General features: G+C 43.1%; 6 protein-coding genes across 7 annotated transcripts; 4 read left to right on the top strand and 2 right to left on the bottom strand.

Annotated features, from left to right (window-relative positions):
* The first annotated feature begins 2,625 nt into the window (after nucleotides 1-2,625).
* On the top strand, nucleotides 2,626-3,228 carry LOC147937600 (uncharacterized). Its single transcript, XM_087465188.1, has one exon. It carries the CDS (start codon nucleotides 2,626-2,628, stop codon nucleotides 3,226-3,228), a length of 603 nt encoding a protein of 200 aa, XP_087321314.1.
* A 4,905-nt stretch (nucleotides 3,229-8,133) lies between these two features.
* LOC104710186 (putative LRR receptor-like serine/threonine-protein kinase At2g02780) lies at nucleotides 8,134-11,330 on the top strand. Its single transcript, XM_010426747.3, has 7 exons — nucleotides 8,134-9,630; nucleotides 9,720-9,841; nucleotides 9,916-10,162; nucleotides 10,247-10,440; nucleotides 10,542-10,579; nucleotides 10,659-10,773; nucleotides 10,859-11,330. The coding sequence occupies exons 1-7, from the start codon at nucleotides 8,367-8,369 to the stop codon at nucleotides 11,111-11,113; spliced, it is 2,235 nt and encodes a 744-aa protein (XP_010425049.2). The 5' UTR covers nucleotides 8,134-8,366; the 3' UTR covers nucleotides 11,114-11,330.
* Nucleotides 11,331-11,597: 267 nt separating this feature from the next.
* On the top strand, nucleotides 11,598-15,241 carry LOC104710185 (uncharacterized). Of its 2 annotated transcripts, none has more exons than XM_010426746.2 (9): nucleotides 11,598-12,663; nucleotides 12,900-13,075; nucleotides 13,391-13,458; nucleotides 13,546-13,647; nucleotides 13,737-13,892; nucleotides 13,981-14,085; nucleotides 14,295-14,397; nucleotides 14,483-14,562; nucleotides 14,748-15,241. In XM_010426746.2, the coding sequence occupies exons 1-8, from the start codon at nucleotides 12,578-12,580 to the stop codon at nucleotides 14,560-14,562; spliced, it is 876 nt and encodes a 291-aa protein (XP_010425048.1). In that variant the 5' UTR covers nucleotides 11,598-12,577; the 3' UTR covers nucleotides 14,748-15,241. The 2 variants fall into 2 exon arrangements, with proteins under 2 accessions (XP_010425048.1, XP_019085926.1); XM_019230381.2 differs by having other exon boundaries at nucleotides 12,225-12,663; nucleotides 14,483-14,496.
* Nucleotides 15,242-15,265: 24 nt separating this feature from the next.
* Nucleotides 15,266-17,275, bottom strand: LOC104710183 (ubiquitin-conjugating enzyme E2 2). Its single transcript, XM_010426744.2, has 6 exons — nucleotides 16,693-17,275; nucleotides 16,269-16,405; nucleotides 16,140-16,165; nucleotides 15,961-16,050; nucleotides 15,784-15,872; nucleotides 15,266-15,616 (listed from the first exon to the last, which is right to left on the bottom strand). Exons 2-6 carry the CDS (start codon nucleotides 16,391-16,393, stop codon nucleotides 15,488-15,490), a joined length of 459 nt encoding a protein of 152 aa, XP_010425046.1. The 5' UTR covers nucleotides 16,394-16,405; nucleotides 16,693-17,275; the 3' UTR covers nucleotides 15,266-15,487.
* LOC104710184 (pentatricopeptide repeat-containing protein At2g02750) lies at nucleotides 17,113-19,454 on the top strand. Its single transcript, XM_010426745.3, has one exon. It carries the CDS (start codon nucleotides 17,141-17,143, stop codon nucleotides 18,977-18,979), a length of 1,839 nt encoding a protein of 612 aa, XP_010425047.1. The 5' UTR covers nucleotides 17,113-17,140; the 3' UTR covers nucleotides 18,980-19,454.
* LOC104710182 (single-stranded DNA-binding protein WHY3, chloroplastic-like) lies at nucleotides 19,378-21,304 on the bottom strand. Its single transcript, XM_010426743.3, has 7 exons — nucleotides 20,931-21,304; nucleotides 20,729-20,829; nucleotides 20,541-20,633; nucleotides 20,180-20,274; nucleotides 19,999-20,075; nucleotides 19,834-19,922; nucleotides 19,378-19,756 (listed from the first exon to the last, which is right to left on the bottom strand). Exons 1-7 carry the CDS (start codon nucleotides 21,172-21,174, stop codon nucleotides 19,637-19,639), a joined length of 819 nt encoding a protein of 272 aa, XP_010425045.1. The 5' UTR covers nucleotides 21,175-21,304; the 3' UTR covers nucleotides 19,378-19,636.
* Between the last annotated feature and the right edge of the window lie 25 nt (nucleotides 21,305-21,329).

Genomic DNA, 21,329 nt, shown 5'->3' with positions numbered 1-21,329 from the left:
AAGTAGAAATTGTACCCCCAAAAAAAAAAAAAAAGAGAAAGTAAATGAACAGTTCATCAGAACACAAAGAAACAGCTCGACATTTGGTAGAATCTCTAACACACTTTTAAAAGATAAGACACAAAACGTAATGGCTTCGTTTTCTCATAGGACACAACACGACACACATCTCTTAATCTCATTCTCACCACCGACAAGTAACAAAATGTTGGTGCGGGATTCAGCACCCCTGACATACCGAACTAAACCAGAAGTATTAATTGATTGTTTAACCGGGAATCCAGTTAGGGGATCAATTAGGTCATCAGGAGTTAATTCGGATGAAGCATAATCCTGGAGAAGAAGGAACCGACATCCACTTCGGTGCGGCGGCCGACTCAAGGAATAAGGCAGTTTTCCATATGTCACTTCGTCCGTTAAGGAAAGTTAATATATTTAGCGATCTACGAATATGTATAAATAAGGGGAGACTTCTCCATTGTAAATCATCCAGAATCGAATACAATAACCGAGTTCTCTTTTCGTTCTTAGCAATAAACCCTAACTTCTTTGAGTTCTTCTTCTTTACTTCTAATTTCAAGGTTTAGATCTATTTTCTAGAGAGATTATCTTATTGAATTTGTTTCCCCTCTTAAACAAATTCATTGTGGAAACCTAGTTTCTACAATTGGCGCCGTCTGTGGGGAAGCAAATCGTCTCTAGAAAAGTTACTCTCTAGGAAACTCTCCCTAAAGAAGCCTTGCAATAATGTCTTCCATCGTCAACGAAGTTTCCGAAGCAAACCGCACAACTTCCGACATGCCCGATCTCACAGGCATCACACCTTCTCAGGACAGCATCGCAACACTAGGCGGTGCATCGACCAGGCCTGTCACTGCCGTGTACTCTCGTCACCGCGTGAACACAACGGCAAACCTGTCCCAAACCTCCACCGAACTCCCAGTCGGGGTCAGATCTGAAGGGGAAACCAGCCAAGATGCAGGGCGAACTCGCGAAGAGCCAGTCAACATCGACACAGAGCCCTCCGATGGACAAACCCATAACGAGGCAGACGCTCGCGCAACAGAGCAACAGCTCGGCGCAGAAAATGGGAACCTCCCTGTTCATACCACGCCAGCGGTCTAGAACCCGCAGGTCGTATCCATGGAAGACTTCAAAATCTTGTTCGGCTCCATGACGAAAGAGATCTACCAGATGATCTCCGACACCAACCGCAGAGTCGACGCCGTCGTAACCCAAACAACCCCATCACAAGTCTCCGCTGAACAATCGCCAGCACCCAACTTAGGCGGTCTCACTCGTCGTCTCGACTTTTCGGATGCACAATTCGAGCGGAGGAATCCTCCCCCTCGGACCACGTCAAGTATTCGACCGATGAATCCGAGCTTACGGATACAGGAGAGCTCGGCCGCCCCGGTCACTCGCATCGCAAACTCTGGACCTTGCCTCGAACTCGAGGAAATCAAGTCGCAGATTAGCGGCATGAACACGCTCCTCCATCGAGCTATCAGCACGGCCCCGGAGATCGATAGGATTGTCGAGGTGACTCGGCAGTCACCCTTCACGCAACGGATAACGAGGGCTGCCGTGCCAATTGTCAAGCTGAAACTTCCAATCTACCAAGGAGACAAAGATCCGGTCCAGTTCATGACATCCTTCATGGCAACCATGTCGAAGCCACGGTTCACCGACGAACAGAGGGACGCCGGTTGTTGTCAGCTATTCGTCGATAGCCTCTCCGGCCCTGCCTTGGTATGGTTCACAAGGCTCGAACTGAACTCAATCGACAACTTCGATCAGTTGTCCAAGGCTTTCCTCAAAAACTACTGAATCCTCATCGAACGAGGCGTGACAAGTTCGGATCTCTGGGAAATGGCCCAGGAACGTGGAGAGCCCATCGCCAGCTTCTTGAACAGATTCAAGGAGAAGCTGACAAAGGTTAACGTCCCGGAGGACGCTGCAATGGCAGCCTTCAGAAAGGGCCTGATCCCCGGATCACCATTACGAAAGGACCTCAACATCCTGGAACCCAAGGACCTTGACGATGCGCTGCATCGAGCTTCCAGATTCGCGCTCGATGAGGAGGAGGAGGCTCAAATAGCCGCAAAAACTAACGACGGACAACCGTCACATCCCCCCAAAGCTAAAAACCGGGTCGAACACCACGAACCCCGCAAGCACCACGAACCTCAGGATCGGAAAAAGGCGTCATCCACGCAGTCTCCAAGATGGACGATCAGGAGAAGCAGCCCTCTGACCCAAAGGAACTCTACTGCGATTTTCACATGTACCCCGGTCATTCCACACAAGAGTGCGTCCACCTGAAGAATTACTTGTACGCGAAGTATCTCTCAGGCGAAGTCGAAGCTACTTACCAGCCAAAAAGTGCCCGTGGCGGTAGAGGTCGCCAAGGGGATGGCATGGCGGACGATCTAATGGAGGCCGTGGTGCAGGCGGCGGACGAGACTACAACGGACCACCCAACTAGTCCAACAGCCGGCCAACCAAACGGTCGTGAACCACCAAGAAGAAGAGGCCCAAGTAGACGAACTACCTGGCCCTCCCAAGCGACAGAGGGGGCAAAACCCGGAGCGGGTCAATTCCCCTCCCCGTGGACGAATAACCATGATACTTGGTCCACCGGAGGACTGCGCAGACTCCGTTCGCGGACTAAAGAAGAGGGCACGACAAGTTTGCGCCCTCAAAACTGCTCCGAGTGAGCCTTCACTCTGTTCGGACCCGATATCATTCACTTTGGAGGATGCTAAAGGGATCCAACACCCCCATTCAGACCCTTTGGTTATCGAAGTCTCGATGGGCGACTTCGACGTCGAACGAGTCTTGATTGACACTGGGAGCACCGTCAATGTACTCTGCTGGCAAACGCTAGAAAAAATGAGCGTCACACCAGACCAACTCAAACCTGAAACTCGAACGCTGACGGGCTATGACGGGATCGCCAAGATGTCGATGGGCGACGTAAAACTAGAAGTACGAGCTGGCGGAGTGACCCGGAAGACTAAGTTCGCAGTCGTCGATGCACCACCAATCTACAACGCTATTTTGGGGGTACCATGGATATACGCGATGCAGGCCGTACCATCGACCTACCATCTCTGCCTCAAATTCCCAACTACCACAGGAATTTGCACACTTTACGGCGACCAGAGGGTGGCCAGAGTCTACTCTGTTATCGAAAAGAAGCAGAGGAAGACGGAGGCCGCATAGCAATTACAGAGCGGGGACCATCTCACCGGTTCCTGAAAGCCGGAGCGCGATCGCCTCAAGTCCCTGGAGTGTCGGATCCTACAGGCGAATATTGACCCCTCCGACCCCTCGCAAACTGTCGGTATTGGGGCCGAACTTGATGAAAACATAAAGACTAAGCTGATCGCTTTCCTGCAATCTCGGGCTTCCACATTCGCCTGGTCAACAAAGGACATGGTCGGGATAAGCCCCGAATTCATGTGCCACAAGCTCAACATCGACCCCACGTTCAAGCCGATCAGACAGAAGCGCAGGCGTTTGGGCCCGGATCGAGCCAAGGCGGTCCAGGACGAAGTTGAACGACTACTCAAGGCGGATCAAATCATGGAAGTCCAGTACCCTGATTGGCTGGCTAACCCGGTGGTGGTCAAAAAGAAAAACGGTAAGTGGAGAGTGTGCGTTGACTTCACCGATCTCAACAAAGCTTGCCCTAAGGACAGCTTTCCTCTGCCGCACATAGATCGTCTCGTCGAAGCCACAGCTGGAAATCAGTTGCTTTCATTTATGGATGCTTTCTCAGGCTACAACCAGATCGCCATGAGTTCAGCCGACCGCGAGAAAACGGCATTTATCACAGATAGGGGGACCTACTGCTACAAAGTGATGCCGTTCGGATTGAAAAACGCCGGAGCAACCTACCAGCGCTTAGTAAACATGATGTTCGCGGATCTGCTCGGCGAAACCATGGAGGTCTATATAGACGATATGCTGGTCAAATCTCTGATCGCAGAACAGCACGTCCAACATCTGGCAGAGGGTTTCGACATCTTGGATCAATTCCAGATGAAACTAAACCCGATGAAGTGTACATTTTGGAGTAATTTCTGGGGAATTCCTTGGGTACATCGTCACTGAACGGGGAATAGAGGCAAATCCTAAGCAGATCGAAGCTATACTAGTCTCCCGTCACCGACCAACAAGCGAGAAGTACAACGCTTGACTGGCCGGATCGCCGCTCTAAACCGTTTTATCGCCCGCTCAACGGACAAGTGCCTCCCCTTTTACCAACTTCTTCGCGGGAATAAGGATTTCCACTGGGACGAGGAATGCGAGATCGCCTTTCGTCAGTTGAAGGAATATCTGACCTGTCACCCAGTTTTGGTCAAACCGGAGGACGGCGAAACACTATATCTCTATGTCTCGGTTTCCAGTTCGGCAGTCAGCGGGGTGTTAGTCCGAGACGATCACGGAGACCAGAAGCCCATTTTCTACACAAGTAAAGCACTAAACGACGCAGAATCACGATACTCCACGCTGGAAAAACTGGCCCTCGCAGTGATCGTTGCAGCACGGAAACTGCGACCCTATTTTCAGTCGCATTCTATCGTCGTGTTTACTGACCAACCACTCCGAACCATCCTTCATAGCCCCCTCCAATCCGGACGCATGGCGAAATGGGCAGTCGAACTCAGTGAGTACGACATCGAATACCGTTCTCACCCAAGTCTGAAGTCACAAGTCCTTGGTGACTTCATCACCGAACTATCGCCCGAGCTTGACGACCCCACCCCCGCAGTGGAGCAATGGACAATGTTCGTCGACGGTTCGTCAACAAATCAAGGATCCGGGGTCGGACTCATACTCCGATCCCCCACCGGAGAAATCCTCGAACAGGCGTTGAAGCTCAATTTCAGAGCGTCGAACAACGAAACCGAGTATGAGGCTGTTCTCGCAGGACTCCGGCTAGCCCAGGGGCTTGGAGTCAAACACCTGCAGGTCTTCTGTGACTCCCAACTCGTAGTCAGCCAGTTCAGCGGCGAATTCGACACCAAAAACAAGCGAATGGGGGCATATCGACAGTTGGTCCGCACGTTATCCGGCGAATTTACGTCTTTCTCCCTGACAAAGGTCCCACGGAACGAGAACGTATCAGCCGACGCCCTCGCAGCTCTGGCAAATCGCTCCGACCCCAAGTTACGGCGTACCATTCCAATTGAATGCATCGAGGCTCCCAGCATTGATCCGGACAGCCAAATCGCCCTCATCAACGACGACCCAATCCCGATGGAAGTCGACGAGCCAATAGAAGATATGGCGGACATCACCGAGCCTCCCGAGGATTGGCAACTCGAGATCAAACTTTACATCTCCGATGGCACCGTCCCGGCAGACTGATGGGCGGCTTGACGACTGAAGGCTCGAAGTGCCAGGTACATCCTGTTGGAAGGGGAACTATTTCGCCGGAGTGCGTCGGGAGTGTTCCTTACCTGTGTTACTCGGGACGAGGCCGAACGCATCATAATGGAAGTGCATGAAGGCGAGGGTGGCAACCATTCTGGCGGACGCGCACTTGCTCTCAAAATCAAAAAGGACGGACATTATTGGCCTACCATGATGGCCGATTGCGAAACTTTCGCGGCCAAATGCGAAGCCTGTCAGCGCCATGGGCCAATGCGGCACGTCCCGCCCGAACTACTAAACACCGTCACTGCTCCGTATCCCTTTATGCGCTGGGCCATGGACGCCATAGGACCTTTGCCGGCATCCAAATCCAAGAAGTATGTCCTGGTGCTGACCGATTACTTCACCAAGTGGGTGGAGGCAGAATCTTTCACAAGGATCCAATCCTTAGACGTGACCAATTTCATATGGAAGAACATCATATGTCGCCACGGACTCCCGTACGAGATTGTCACCGACAACGGTACCCAATTCACTTCGATGATCACCAGACGCTTCCTGACGAAATGGTAAATCCGTCTCAGCACTTCGACTCCTTGATACCCGCAAGGCAATAGTCAAGCCGAAGCCACGAATAAGTCGATCATCGACGGGCTCAAGAAACGACTCGGTCGAAGGAAAGGAGCTTGGGCAGATCATCTGGATGGCGTGCTGTGGTCATACCGCACGACCCCGCGGCAGAGCACAGGACAGTCCCCCTTCTCCCTCGCATATGGTCTCGAAGCACTTGCCCCGGCAGAAGCAGGAGTCCCGACACTTCGTCGCACTATGATGGTCGATAATCCCAAACTTAACGATGAGATGCTGATCGACCACAACGATCTTGCCGAAGAATTGCGCGACAAAGCTCTAGTTCGGATGCAACACTACCAAGACGCAGCGGCTCGATACTACAATAAGACTGTTCGTCAGCGGCGTTTCAACGAAGGTGATCTGGTTCTGCGAGAAGTCTTCGAGAACACGAAGGAAGTAAATGCCGGTAAACTCGGCGCTCGATGGGAAGGTCCATACCTCGTATCTAGAGCAGTTCGTCCGGCGTTTACGAACTCGTAACCATGGCCGGAGAACGGATCAAAAACTCGTGGAACGCGGCCCATTTAAAACGTTACTACAGCTAAGTCGTTGTTACGACTCTGTCTAGGAGTTTTCGGGAATCCGAACTCCATTTATCTTTCATTTGTAATACGAACTACGGTTGGGTTGATCCCCACTTCGGGGTACATAGGCAATTCCTTATCTTTTAAAGACTAAGCGAATGCAGCTAATATATTAATAAAGTTTTTTTCAGTTTAAAAACTTATTCTTACTCAACTCGGCGACAAGCCGGTGTGCAAAGTTTCCAAAATATCCAAAATTCACTTGCATTTAGTTTCCTTATGGCGGTTTTGATAATTCCAATCAAAATTCAATAACTAAGTTAATCCCCATTACATGCTTTGGATGTTTTGACTAATAATAAAAAAAAAAGAGAGAAAAGAGACGCAAAGGGAGAGAATCCCTCTTACGACTCAGGGTCCTAGATAAAAAAAAAAAAAACCGTCCGAATTCGGAGTTCGGAACGGTCAGAGTTCCACCATCACCGTCTGGGCTGGTCCTGCAGACGAAGTGGAGGCCGTGGACCCGACAGATCGTCCGCCAGCGGTTCCTCCACCGTTACCTTATCCAGTTCGGTTCGCCAGAACTGACGAGATTGCCTCAGGGTCTCCAGTCTTTCCCTCGGCACTTCAACACCTCTTGACACCAGGTCCTCCAAAAAGGAACACGGGCCTTCAACTAAGTGCCTCTCACGGAAAATCGGGCCAGCCGACTCCAGAAAATTGGCGTACCGCCTTAACCTTTCTAGAGAAGCCCGGTAGGCCCAGACGTCCACGGTAAGTAAGTGCGCAGTATCTTTGAGAGGCTGACAGTCGGCTTCCAAAAGAATAGGCACCTCCATGTTCGCCACCAGCTCTTGGCACGCCGCACGCGCGGCAAGCAGCCCGGTCATGCGCCACTTTTCCAAATAGAAGCCCTCGGGGATTATTTCGTTCAGGACCCGAATAGTCCCGTCCAAACGATAAAGCCGACAGACTTCGGCCAATCTGCGGTGCCTCGCCATAAGGTGAGCCCCCAGCCTATAGCGGCGAGCTCGATCAAATTAACGATCTCGATCAAATTAACTATAGATGTTATAATCCAAATGCAGATGTTTTATATTAACAAAACAAAAGCACGTGTTTAATCAATCTATGTACGAAAATGAACAAAGAAAGAATCATTATTAGAGTGTTTAACTGTTGAATGTCTAGGTCTTATCATCTGGCTTAGCTGTGAACTAAATAAACCATTTGAGTTATTATTACTTATCACATGAACAAAAATACAAAAACAAACATTTCATTAAGGTTCCAAATGTTAACATGCGAAAGTCTTTAGTATCAAATTTTTTTGACATTTTGCTAAGTATTCTAGTTATTAACAAGTTGAGTTAAATTAAAAACAAATAATTAGATCAAAATATCATGTGGAATAGAAGTTGTTATTGTTAAAATAATAATACAAAAGTTTCATCTTCTTGGATTCATTAAAAAAACAGTCTGTCAAACTTAGGTTGTGCAATCTGCAATGTGCAGTAATGAACAAACAACCAAACCAAAAAAAGTATTATAAAAGTTTATGAAATGAAAGATGGCATTTATTACCTCCACCTTAATCGGCTTTTTTCTTCATCTTTCTTTTAATTTCCACACGAAAAACTTCCTAAAAAATTTATACATTTTACCCAAAAATTTATACTACATCTCTTGATCCAAAAGTTTTCATTCAATTTCCCAATAGATCTGTCTCTGTTCCACAGAAAAATATGAAAAACTTTCAATGAGTCTCTTTCTCTAAGTCCAAAAACACATCTTTAATTCACTGTAAATTTTCCCAAGAAAATGCAGAAGTCTCTTCAAATCAATGTATTTTCATTCACTTTCTTCCTTCTTCTTCTTCAAACCCATGTACTATCCGAGACTCAGCTAGCTTCAAGTAGTGAATCAAAAACTCTTCTTGAAATCCAGAAGCAACTACAGTATCCACAGATTCTTCAATCATGGACCGATACGACCAACTTCTGCCGCCTTCGTCCTTCTCATTCCTTCAGAATCGTCTGCTTCAAAGGTCACGTAACAGAGTTAAGTATCACCGGGAACAGAACCAGTAAGCTCTCTGGTAGTTTTCATAAACTCTTCACTCTGCTTACACAGCTCTCTAGCTTAAACACTTTGTCTCTTACCTCTCTCGGGATTTCTGGTTCTCTCTCTCCTAAAATCATCACCAAGTTATCACCTTCTCTCGAATCTTTGAATCTCAGCTCTAATTTCATCTCCGGGAAGATACCAGAAGAGATATCGTCTTTGAAGAATATGAAAAGGCTTGTTTTAACAGACAATATGTTCTGGGGTTTTGTCTCTGATGATCTCAGAGGGTTGTCGAATCTTCAAGAACTGCATTTGGGAGGTAACAAACTCGGTCCTGAAGTTCCTTCACTCCCAAGTAAGCTCATCACTGTTTCATTGAAGAACAACTCCTTTAGATCCAAGATTCCAGAACAGATCAAGAAGTTGAATAAGCTTCAAAGTTTAGACCTTTCTTCCAACCAATTCACCGGGTCGATTCCAGAGTTTCTGTTTTCGCTTCCTTCTCTTCAATTTCTCAGTTTAGATCAAAATATGTTAAGCGGGTCACTTCCAAATTCCTCTTGCAGCTCCTCAAAGATTAGAACTTTTGACGTTTCTCACAATCTCCTTACCGGAAAGCTTCCTACTTGCTACTCTTCAAAGAGTTTCAGGAATCAGACAGTGCTTTTCTCATTCAATTGCTTGTCTTTGACTGGCACTCCTAATGCCAAGTATCAGCGTCCGCTTTCTTTCTGTCAAAACCGAGCAAGCAAAGCAATTGCTGTGAAACCTATCCCTAAGGTTAAAGAGAAAGATTCTACAAGAATCAAACTCGGGTTAGTGATTTTAATAATCATCAGTGCGGTCATCCTTGCAGCAATTTTGGTTCTGTTGATTTTGATTGCCCTGAAAAGAAGAAGATCAAGATCAGAAGAAAATCGTTCTGAGGTAACCAACAACAACAATGAGAGACATGCCTCTGATAAAGTCTCAGTTTGCAGCACAACAACCACCAGCTCTAAGTCATTACCAGATTCAAGTAAGCGATGACTCTTATTATTTACTTTGAAATCTTGAAAGTGAGTCTTTCTCTAGCAAAAACCATTAACAGTTTCTTTCTGAGTGTAGAACGTGTACCGCATACAATGAGATCTGCAGTGATTGGTTTGCCGCCGTACCGTGTTTTCTCCTTGGAGGAATTGGAAGAAGCAACTAACGACTTTGATGCAGCAAGCCTGTTCGCAGAACAGGTAAAAAAACAAAAACATGACTTGAGACTCTTGCGATGAACCTGATTAATTAATATATTTGGTATTACGAACAGCTTTACATAGGTTGTCTAAGAGAAGGCATACCAGTGACAGTGCAATGTATCAAGCTGAAGCAGAAGAGTTTGCCACAAAGCTTAGCTCAACAGATGGAAGTTTTATCAAAGCTAAGGCATATGCATTTGGTTAGCGTTCTTGGACACTGCATCGCTATTAATCAAGACCACAATCAACACTCTGGACACACCATCTTTATTGTCCAAGAATACATCTCTAGTGGTTCATTGAGGGACTTTCTCACAAGTAATAACCTGAAAGAAAAACAGAAATATATTCAGATTTTTATAGATTCAAATGGTTATTCATTATGTGAATTTTTGTAATCAGACTGTAGGAAAAAAGAAGTACTGAAATGGCCTCAAAGAATGGCTATAGCCATAGGAGTGGCTCGAGGGATACAGTTCTTGCACATGGGAGTAGCACCAGGGATCTTTGGGAACAATTTGAAGATAGAGAATATTATGCTTGATGAAACACTCACTGTTAAAATCAGTGGCTATACTATTCCTTTACCAACCAAGGTATAAATTCTTTGACTAATTCAATTAGACTCCTATGTTCAGTAACCCCCGAAATATATTTTTTAATTGATTAGTCTAAGAAAATTTCATGGCATTTCTAGGTTGGTGAAGAGAGCCCTCAAGCCAAAAACCCTAGGAGGTTGTTCTATCTCTAAAGATATGATAAAAATGTGTTCTCTTCTATAAAGTTCTGAAACTTGTTAGTGAATTGTGTGCAGTAACGAAGATAGAGAGAAAGAAGATGTGTACCAGTTTGGAGTGATACTACTACAGATCATCACAGGCAAAGTAGTAGTTTCAGGATCTTCAGAGATGGGAAGTTTGAAGCTTCAGGTCTGTTCTGTTTCAGTCAGAACCTTTTTCATCTTAGTTAATCCAACATGGTTTATGAATTTGACCTCTATGTTATTTCTTGCAGCTGGAGAATGGTTTGAGAGATGAACCATCAGTACTGAGCAGCTTAGCAGATCCATCTGTTAAAGGATCATATGCTTATGAGTCGTTGAGGACGACAGTAGAGTTTGCTATCAACTGTCTTTGTGAAGATCAGACAAAGCGGCCTTCGATAGAAGATGTTGTATGGAATCTGCAGTATACAATTCAAGTGCAGCAAGGATGGAGACCAAGCAGCGGGAATCACGAATCATCCATGAAGGCAATAATATATGAATGACAAAATCCTCAAGAAAAAATGTTCAAAAAACAGAGAGAAAAGTGTAGAAACAGTGATAAGAGTCAAACAAGTCAATATGTAGTTGCATAGATTACCTGTAATATCTATCATCAGCTAACTTAGTAATCTGTTGTATCAAAATAAAGAGCAAAAGATCTGCGGAATGATCGAACTGAAATATATATAATAATGAGGAAGATGAATGTGGTTACAAAAATACATAGAAACATCAAAAGCAACAGATCACAGAGTTTGAAAAACACACAAAGACATAGATAGTGGGTGGAACACAAGAGAGGAGGCTTAATGTTTTCTGAAGACAAATGCTACCACAATAATATGATTGCTAGTCTGTGTCCATCTTTGCTCGACAACCTCAGGTTCTTTATCAGACAAGAATCTCTGTGCTTGGAATATAGTTACTGCTAAACTCTCACTATGCTCACATCTGCTTCTAAAAACCTCTCTGCCTCTATTACACTCCGTGTTTCCACAAATCTCCATTACAAAAGTCTTTCACTCAGCCAGCATTCTAAAAATTTCCTCTGTTTCCTCATCATGACTTCTATCGCTAGCGATAAACAAGTGAACTATTATCTTCTGTTCCACAAAACTAAACCCAGGCTTTATCCTGAATCCCCTCTCTCATCATTACCCGGTTCTCCAGATTCTCTCTTGATTCCCTCATGAGTATGGATATATATATTTTTGGCATTAATATATAGTAGCCAATATTCATGAGTTCAAACACTCTTTGCAAAAGCGAACTCTGCCATATCTCTTATGGAATTTACAGGCACCAATAGAGTTCCCCAAACAGCATCATCTTGTTCAACTGGCATTGATTCCCCATGGCTTCATCCAGTCGATCAGCTCTTCCAAGTAGATAAACTACGCAAGAGTAGTGTTCAGGAACAGGCTCCACAGCTTATACTCTCTCTCTCTCTTCATCGCACCAAACAACTCTGAACCTTTAACAGTAGGCGTTTAATGGCTTCACGTAGATAAAACCATCACAAACAACATCATCCCAGGGGGGTCTTACGCCGCTTTTTATCATATCACTGTGTACCCAAAATCAGATAGAGATATCAAAGCGTACGTGATTGAGGGTTTTTGTCGAACACCTTGCGTGCATTGCATACTCTGAGAAACCACATTTATAGCAGCAGATTGAGATCGTAGAAGTCAGAACAAAGAGCTCAGCCTCGCAATTTCCTCTGATGAGAAGCCACCGACGGTGATGACTTCTATTACCTTATATGGGCCTGGCTGGGCCCAAATTACGCAAAACTGAGGGAATAGACTTATACGTACAACCAAACAGGTTCTAATAATATGAGCTCTTCTTCTCCTCCGTCTGCTGCAAATCGTTGCCGCCGCCGCTATTTCCTCACCGGAGCAACTTCCGATCAACGGATCGGGGTGAATTAAAGCTCAGTTTATGGTAAATACTTAGAGCTGATGAGAACCAGTATCATGTCGCAAATGCAGCGAAGCTTCTCAATCGAATTGCCTAAACTGGTTCCTCTGCAACTTCCATCTCGGATGTAAGTAACTCATTGCGTATGCTAAGAGTCTTCTGCTTTCATAAGTTGCAGAGCTGGAATGCAGTAAAAAGCTTGAATTTTTAGGGTTCTCTGATGTTTTATGGAAGCTTGAATTTTTAGGGTTTGTTGATGCTTTTATGGAATGATCCAAATTGGCTAATATGATTTTGGTTTTATAGTGTTGAAGCTCATCTTTGTCAGCTTATATTGATTGTGTTCTTATTCATTTCATGTAGGGAGACTCATCTATGGTATGTTGTGCCAGATGAAGTGAAGAGTACATCTCTTCTTAAACACTACTCTCAACTTCTGTCACCACCTGAGAATGATAAAGTTCTTCAGATGCGAGGCGATAAGCTTCAGAAGAATGCTTTGCTTGCCCGCACTTTGGTTCGGACCACCATTGCAAGATGTATGTCTTCACATCTAAGTATCAATCATTAGGCACTGGAGTTTCCTATTAGGCTTTGTTTCTTGAAGATTAAATTTCTTAGTCTTCTTAAGCTGCCTTTCTGTATGATGCTGTTAGGTAGTCTCTTAGGTTATGATTAACTCTAAAACTTAGTTAGAAAGAAACTTTTCAAAGATTTATTCAGTAAAATTGCCTGAAACCGTGAGCTTATTATTATATTACCATGTGGTGGTTACCTGCAGACTGAATTTTTCTCACAGGAATTCTAGATTTTTACGAGTTTGCTGAGCATTAACTGTAACTTTCATTTTCTAGATCAAACAAACAATGGGGTCGATCCTCAGACCTTGATGTTCAAAAAGAATATGTATGGGAAGCCTGAGGTGAGACATTTATTTGGAATTATATACTAGACACATAGTCTCGGTTTAAGGCGCAATTTTCATTTATTATGGTTTAATTTTTGACAGGTAGATCGGCAGAATTATAAGAACTGTAGTGACCCGCCATTGCATTTCAATATCTCCCACACAGATTCATTAGTTGCCTGTGGGGTGACTGTCCATGTTCCTGTAAGTCTTCTAATTCAGGCAAATACATACATTTTGTCAATGCTTTCTTTTTTAAAACATTCAACAGTTGCAGTTTATTACGACTGTAGGTTGGTATCGACCTTGAAGACAAGGATAGAAAGATAAAACATGATGTCTTGACATTAGCAGAGAGATTTTACTCTACTGATGAAGTAACGTTTTTGTCAACTATCCCAGACCCGGAAGTTCAGCGAAAGGAATTTATTAAGTTATGGACTCTTAAGGTAGTTTATACTAACAACAGATATAGTTAAGAGTCTGAAAATGTTTCTTCTCGAAAGTTTAGAACTGTTGTGATGGTTCTGTTTCCAGGAAGCATATGTGAAAGCATTAGGAAAAGGCTTTTCTGCTGCACCTTTTAATACCTTCACAATCCAGTCTAAGGGTGGGACAAATGGAGGCTACAATCTTTGCGAGGTTTGTTTTATACTTTAATCATACATCCTGGAATTGAATAGGGTGTATATCAAATGCGATTTTGTTGTTGCCTTGTACACTTTCTGAAAATTTCCTTTGCAAGATCGTTTTCATTGCTGTCGAAAAAAAAGTTTTTGCTGCATAGTGTATAGAATTATAGGACGCTTGATTGTTTTCTTTAGACGTCTGAACTGTCTGTCAATTCATAGGAGGAGACGAAGAAATGCAATAGAGATTGGAAGTTTGGCCTATTGGAGTTGGCTGATTCTCATTATGCTGCAATCTGTATTGAAGATGATCAAGCTAGTGAAGGTGCAGATTCAGTTGACATAGCTCTTGATACTGAACAATCCATTTATTTAGTGCTTTCTTAATCACATATTTTTTCTTCTTGCAGGAGATCCTATGAGGGTAATTGTTCGGAAAACCATCCCGTTTGTAGAAGATGAACTTATTTCTGAAAGCAAATTTCTTTAGGTAGTGCAGCCTTCAGCCTTTAGATTTCTGTAGCATTTTGTTTTCCCAGATCCCTCTGAGTACATTCCATGCAAGCAAATTATCAAATCTTATTATCTGAGCATCTTGGAATATCACCGGTAATTTTTGCACGAGCAGAACCCATCATTTGGTTGAATATAAACTTGTTATTGAATTGGTTGCAGACTTGGAGTAGTGGAGATGGAGCGAAAGAAGATGTGTACCAGTATGGAGTGATACTACTTCAGACCATCACAGGCAAGTAGTGACTGCAGGCTCTTCATAGATGAAGTTTAAAGCTTCAGGTCTGTTCTGTTTCAGTCAGAACCTTACAAATTTGAAACCTTGATGCTATTTACTGGAGCTGGAGAAGGGTTTAAGAGATGAACCACAGTATTGAGTAGCGTAGCAGCTCCATCTGTGAAAGAATCATATTCATATGCTTAGTTGTTGTCTCGTTGAGGACAACAGCGGAATTTGCTATCAACTGTCTTGGAATCTGCTGTATACAATTCAAGTGTAGCAAGGACGGAGACAAGCAGTGGGAATCATGAAATCGTCCATGAATACAATATATGAATAAAATGTTCATAATGAGACATAAAGTGTAGAAACACTGACAAGTGTATGCCATATCTTCTATTAGCTAAATTAGTAATCTGTGTTATCATATATAAAAGCAAAAGAAGAAGAGCTACAACAATGATCGAACTGAAATACATATTATAATTATGAAGATGAATGTGGTCGCGAAAATACAGAGAAACAACAAAAGCAACAAATCACAGAGTTTGAAAAACACACAAAGACATAAAAGCGAGTGGGAGGGAGAGAGAACTTCTCTCAGAGAAGTGTGATGCTCGAATCAAATACAAGAGAGGAGGTTTAGTGTTATTTGAAGACAAATGCTACAATAATATAATTACTAGTCGGCAGTCCAGCTTTGTTCAACAACCTCACGGACTCTTCTGTTGTACTCACGCTTGCTTTCACTGAACATTCGCGCAGCTTCCGAGTTTGCAGGAGAATTCGGATTAGGATCACATAGCAATGACTGAGATAAAAAGAGGACGATAGTTCAGCCACTAATATAATCAAATTAGATCAAAGATCCGTGTAAAACGTGAGGAGAGGAAGCAGAATAACAACAATCATCAAAAGTTTATAGAGAAACAAGACATGAGAAGCATTTCGATATAACATTTCTGTATATATATATACCTGAATGGAGGTTAGTATAGCAGCGACATCGTATATTGGACTCCATTGGTTTTGGAGAATGTCCAAGCATATACTCCCATCAGCATAAACTGCATAACATTAACCAAGCGTGAGTTTCGTTTAATCACATGCACTCAGAATAAGAAAGATGATCAATGATGGTAATCTCTAACTTACTGTTTGGATGAAACATCCGCGAAACAAACCGAACTGTCGGTGGTTTATTTGGATAATCTTCAGAGAACTGCAGTGAGAGTTTGAAAGTACCTGACAAGATCATAGAAAGAAAGACATAAGACCAGATATAAAAGATTTCCAAAATCTCAAGATAAGTGATTACAGTAACAAAACTCTACCTCCATCCCAAGGGGTATCATCAGGCCTGCAAATCCACAAACAAAATGTTTGATCAGTACAGTGCAGACATCGAATGTCTCAGAAACCTATCAAGTATCAATCTTTTCTACTTTGTTTTGTTCCATTACCCGAATATAACAGCATTCCAAAGCATGATATTGTTGTCTTGAGGAGCACCACTAATACCAGCAGGTGGGTCTTGCTGCAACCTCTTGAAATCCCTCATCAATCTCTTCCTCGCCGGAGTCGACATCCTTCTCTTACTCTATCATCATAACCCAATACAAACACAACCATTACAAAATTTTCAAAAAAACAAACTTTATATCAAATTCTCAATTATGTTCTTCTAAATTGTGGTTGCACATTTCCTGGTGACTCTTAGAGAAGCACATCAATTGCAAAATCGGAAAAAGCAAATACTTTACAAAACCACAACAACCTAGGAAGCTTATATTATACAATCGGATCAATTTCACACAAGAATGATGATAACATCTGAATCTACGGATCTAGCAACGAAGCAATCGTGATAAGAAAAAGAGATCTTACTGTTGAGCAAAAAGGCAAAGATCGGTAGAGGTTCGTCGTCAAGCTAGCATCTCTCCTTGCGGATAATTCAAACGATGACGACGAGAGAAAAGAAAAAGTCTCCGATCAAAGAAGCTCGACGATCCTCGAATTATTCACCGAGCGACGATGATATGAGAGAAAAGAGAAATGATGTGGAACTTCGTATAACGCACGCAGTGGTGTGATCTTTTAGAAGCTTCGATCTAATCAAAGCTGTGTACAGTCAGAGAAATACTTCAGATATTTTTTTTTGTTCAGAGAGCCATGCGAGAGTTTAGCGCTTAACCGGGAAATTAAACCGGTTTTAACCAACAAAAAAAGAGTGATTTTTTATTTCATTTCACTGGAAAAAAAAAGTTCATTGTTTTGAATCTTTTGAATTCAGAGCTTTGATGTGTCTTTTGGTTTCGAATTTGGTTTGTTCTAGATGATAAACCTCACGAGACACCGAGTCTCGAATCTCGTCACATGTGGTGGATCTTCGCTGGATGCGGTTTTGTCTCAATCTCCTAATAAGTTCACGTTCCCGCCTCTTCTCAAATCATGTGCGAAGCTCGGTGACGTTGTACAAGGACGGGTTCTGCATGCCCATGTAATCAAAACTGGATTTTTCGTTGATGTTTTCTCGGCGACGGCTTTGGTGAGTATGTATATGAAGGTGAAGCAGGTGACGGATGCTCTTAAGGTGCTCGACGAAATGCCTGAGAAGGGTATTGCGAGTGTTAATGCAGCGGTTTCTGGGCTTTTAGAGAATGGGTTTTGTAGAGATGCGTTTAGGATGTTTGGGGATGCTAGGGTTTCTGGGTCTGGGACTAATTCGGTTACTGTGGCGAGTGTTTTGGGTAGCTGTGGGGATATGGGAGGAGGGATGCAATTGCATTGTTTGGCGATGAAGTCAGGGTTTGAGATGGATGTTTACGTTGGAACCTCTCTTGTTTCTATGTATTCGAGATGTGGAGAGTGGGTTTTGGCTGCAAAGATGTTCGAAAAAGTGCCTAATAAGAGTGTTGTGACCTACAATGCTTTTATCTCAGGGTTGATGGAGAATAGAGTTATGCGTTTGGTCCCTAGTGTCTTCAATCTCATGAGGAAGTTTTCAAGTGAAGAACCAAATCCTGTTACTTTCATTAATGCAATAACTGCTTGCGCTAGTCTTTTGAATCTTCAGTATGGTAGACAAATTCATGGTCTTGTCATGAAAAAAGAGTTTCAGTTTGACGCAATGATCGGTACAGCTCTCATTGATATGTATTCGAAATGTCGATGTTGGAAATCAGCATACAGTGTTTTCACCGAGCTGAAAGATACAAGGAACTTGATATCTTGGAACTCTGTTATCTCTGGAATGATGATTAATGGACAGCATGAGACAGCAGTTGAGCTGTTTGAACAGATGGATTCCGAGGGGATAAAGCCTGATTCAGCGACTTGGAATTCACTGATCAGTGGCTTTTCACAATTAGGGAAAACAATCGAAGCTTTCAAGTTCTTTGAGAGAATGCTATCAGTAGTTATGGTTCCTAGTTTGAAATGTCTCACTAGCATTTTATCTGCTTGTTCAGAAATCTGGGCTTTTAAGAATGGCAAAGAGATCCATGGGCATGTCATTAAAGCTGCAGCTGAAAGGGATATATATGTTTCGACGTCTCTCATCGACATGTACATGAAATGTGGGTTCTCTTTGTGGGCACGCCGGATCTTTGATCGGTTTGAACCGAAACCAAAGGATCCCGTGTTCTGGAACGCTATGATATCTGGCTATGGTAAACATGGAGAGTGTGACTCTGCAATTGAAATCTTTGACCTATTACGAAAAGAGAAAGTAGAACCGAGTATGGCAACCTTTACCGCTGTTCTATCTGCTTGTAGTCACTGTGGCAATGTCGAGAAGGGATCTCAAGTATTTAGGTTGATGCAGGAAGAATATGGATATGAACCTAGTACAGAGCACATTGGTTGTATGGTTGATCTTTTGGGTCGGTTTGGGAGATTAAGAGAAGCCAAAGAGGTCATCGATCAAATGTCAGAACCATCATCTTCTGTTTACTCTTCTTTGCTCGGTTCATGTAGGCAACACCTGGATCCAATTCTTGGAGAGGAAGCGGCAATGAAACTAGCAGAATTAGAGCCAGAGAATTCAGCTCCATTTGTGATCTTGTCGAGCATATATGCTGCTTTAGAAAGATGGCAAGATGTGGAAAGTATTAGGCAGTTAATAGATCAGAAGCAACTGGTGAAACTTCCAGGTCTTAGTTTATCTGGTTAAGCATTTGCTGAGTGGTCAAACGTGAGCAAAGGTAGGGATTTCTTTGGGAAGTGTTGACATGCTCTTGATTTGGGGCTCGTAAAGCAGGTGATACACTGATTCAGGTTTACATCCACAGTGTGGAAGACACTTAAGGACCTAAACAAACAAAGTGAAACAGCTCACTGTGCGGGGTATCACACTCTGTTTAATGTCTGATTGCGATAATCCGCACAATGATCTCTTTTATCTTTGTTTGTTTAGGTCCCTTAGTTTCTTCTACACTGCGAATGCAATCCTGTATCGGATGAGTCACCTGGTTTACGAACTCCGAAATCGAGAGCATGTCAATGCTCCCTAGGAGATGAGAGTATTAGACCCTTTGTGATCAAATATAATATGTAAAGACTAGACAAGAGTAAGAGTAACGTGATTCTTGTATTACCAAAATTGTAATCGGTTGCTCTTGAATGAATACAAATTATCTAACACAAAATATGAGTTATTTCCTACACAACAACACATCCCATTTGGTCTAAACGCTACATCTGTCTCTCCTGCTGCTATTTTTTTTTGTGTTCTCTGTCTCGAACAGCTCTTGGTGATTCATTGATTTGAAATAACAAAAAGATGGGATGGACGGAAGAACCAATTTTGCAAGGTTGCCTCGAATATCCATCATCTACTCCATTCGTAGTCTCCTCCATACTTAGGTGACGCATTGTTAAGTCGGTTAGAGTCTTCAGGTTTGATGGAGGATGCAAATGCGTTCCAGCCTATAAGGTGCGGCAAGATAAACTGCAATTCAATGTGTAAAGTTAGAACAATGGCAAAGGCTTTTCACTCAGAGAGAAAGAGAGAAAGAGAGAGCTCACGTTGAAAGCAGAGATAAGAACAGCAAACTCTGCCCTAGTGATTGGTATGTACACATTCTCATCTACATTTAAGAGCCTGTTTTGAACACCTTTATGACAAATAAACAATGGAAATTAGAAGAGCTCGACGAAAAATAAAGAAGAAGAAATAAAAGTTTGGCTTACTCAGGTTAAAGAAGCGGCCAGAACCATCTGGAAGGGGCTCAACTTTCAGCACTTTTCTCACTTTACCTTCATCACTTCTACAACAACCAAAACACAAAACCAATTACGAATCACAACTCCAAAGAGAAACACAACACATTCTGTGTAATGAAAAAGACCTCATAAGATCCCTAGACCATACCCTTTTCCCTTGTATGGGTCATGGAAGAATTCACATGATTCTCTAGGCCCAAGGCTAACTAGGTTACCAATTTCTGTAACTGACAACGAGAACACCTGCATTATTCGACATCAAAACATAAGTAAAAGTGTTGTTTCTTTCACCAAACTAAGTTTATCATTATCACAATCTAAAGAATTACCAAGTTCAAGATAAAAATTAGACCAGCAACATTTCACATCAAACATAATCTAACCAACCAGAACCATTATAGAAAGTCTAAAGGCTGTTTCTTTCACCAAATCAAGGTCACGTTCTTTATCACAAATACACAAATACACAATCTCTAAAAGTAGTAAGTGAAAGATAAAAAAAACCAAACCTGCTTCCTGCTCCAATCGTATTGACGAACACCAGCTGCAGGAGCGAACTGGAGCAACAAAAAACCTTCCTTTGTAAGCTTGAACGCACCAGACTGGATCAAATACATCACAAGAGGAAGAAATGAGATCAACCTAGAGATAAACACAGTAATGCTTTTGATCTTCCAAAAGAGAGAGAGAGACATACTTCCAAAGCCACAAACTCAGGAGCTCGTGGCTCTACCGTAAGAGCAGCTTTCCCTTTGTAAATCGAATGACCCACAAAAAATCTAGGAGAAGATCCTTCAGCTATATATACAAACCCAAAACAAACAAACCAAAACTCAAACTTTTTCTGAAATTTTCAAACTTCCCACCACTCAAAATTCAAAAACAATTGAGTGACCTACTGTTTTGCGGAGAGGAAGAAGAAGAAGACACGTCTCCGAACCTCTTCTTCTCAAAGTAATCATCTTGGCGAGACTTCACCGTTAATTTCAACCTCGCCGCCGGTTTTTTTAAAGGACCGATTTTTCCGGCGAAACCACCGGAGGTGAGAATTGAGTGAGAAGAGAGAAAACGAGCGTCTGTAAACTTATGGTTTGTTTTGGAGAGAACCGCCGCCATTGGAGGAGAAGATAAGAGCTGCGACATCGTTTTTTTGTTTTTCCCTCTCAATGCTTCGTCTTCTCCACTGGGGTTGGTTTGGATTACGATGGAGGAGCAGCAAAAGGGTTTTAGGAGAGAAGAAGACTTTTTGTTTAATTCGTTTTTTACCCAATCATATTTATAATTTTACAAATTTGCCC

Source organism: Camelina sativa, chromosome 9, assembly GCF_030686135.1.
Source record: "Camelina sativa cultivar CO46 ecotype springtype chromosome 9, ASM3068613v1".
In the NCBI taxonomy this organism is placed as follows: domain Eukaryota; kingdom Viridiplantae; phylum Streptophyta; class Magnoliopsida; order Brassicales; family Brassicaceae; genus Camelina; species Camelina sativa.
This window is presented reverse-complemented; position numbering and strand designations above follow the sequence as displayed.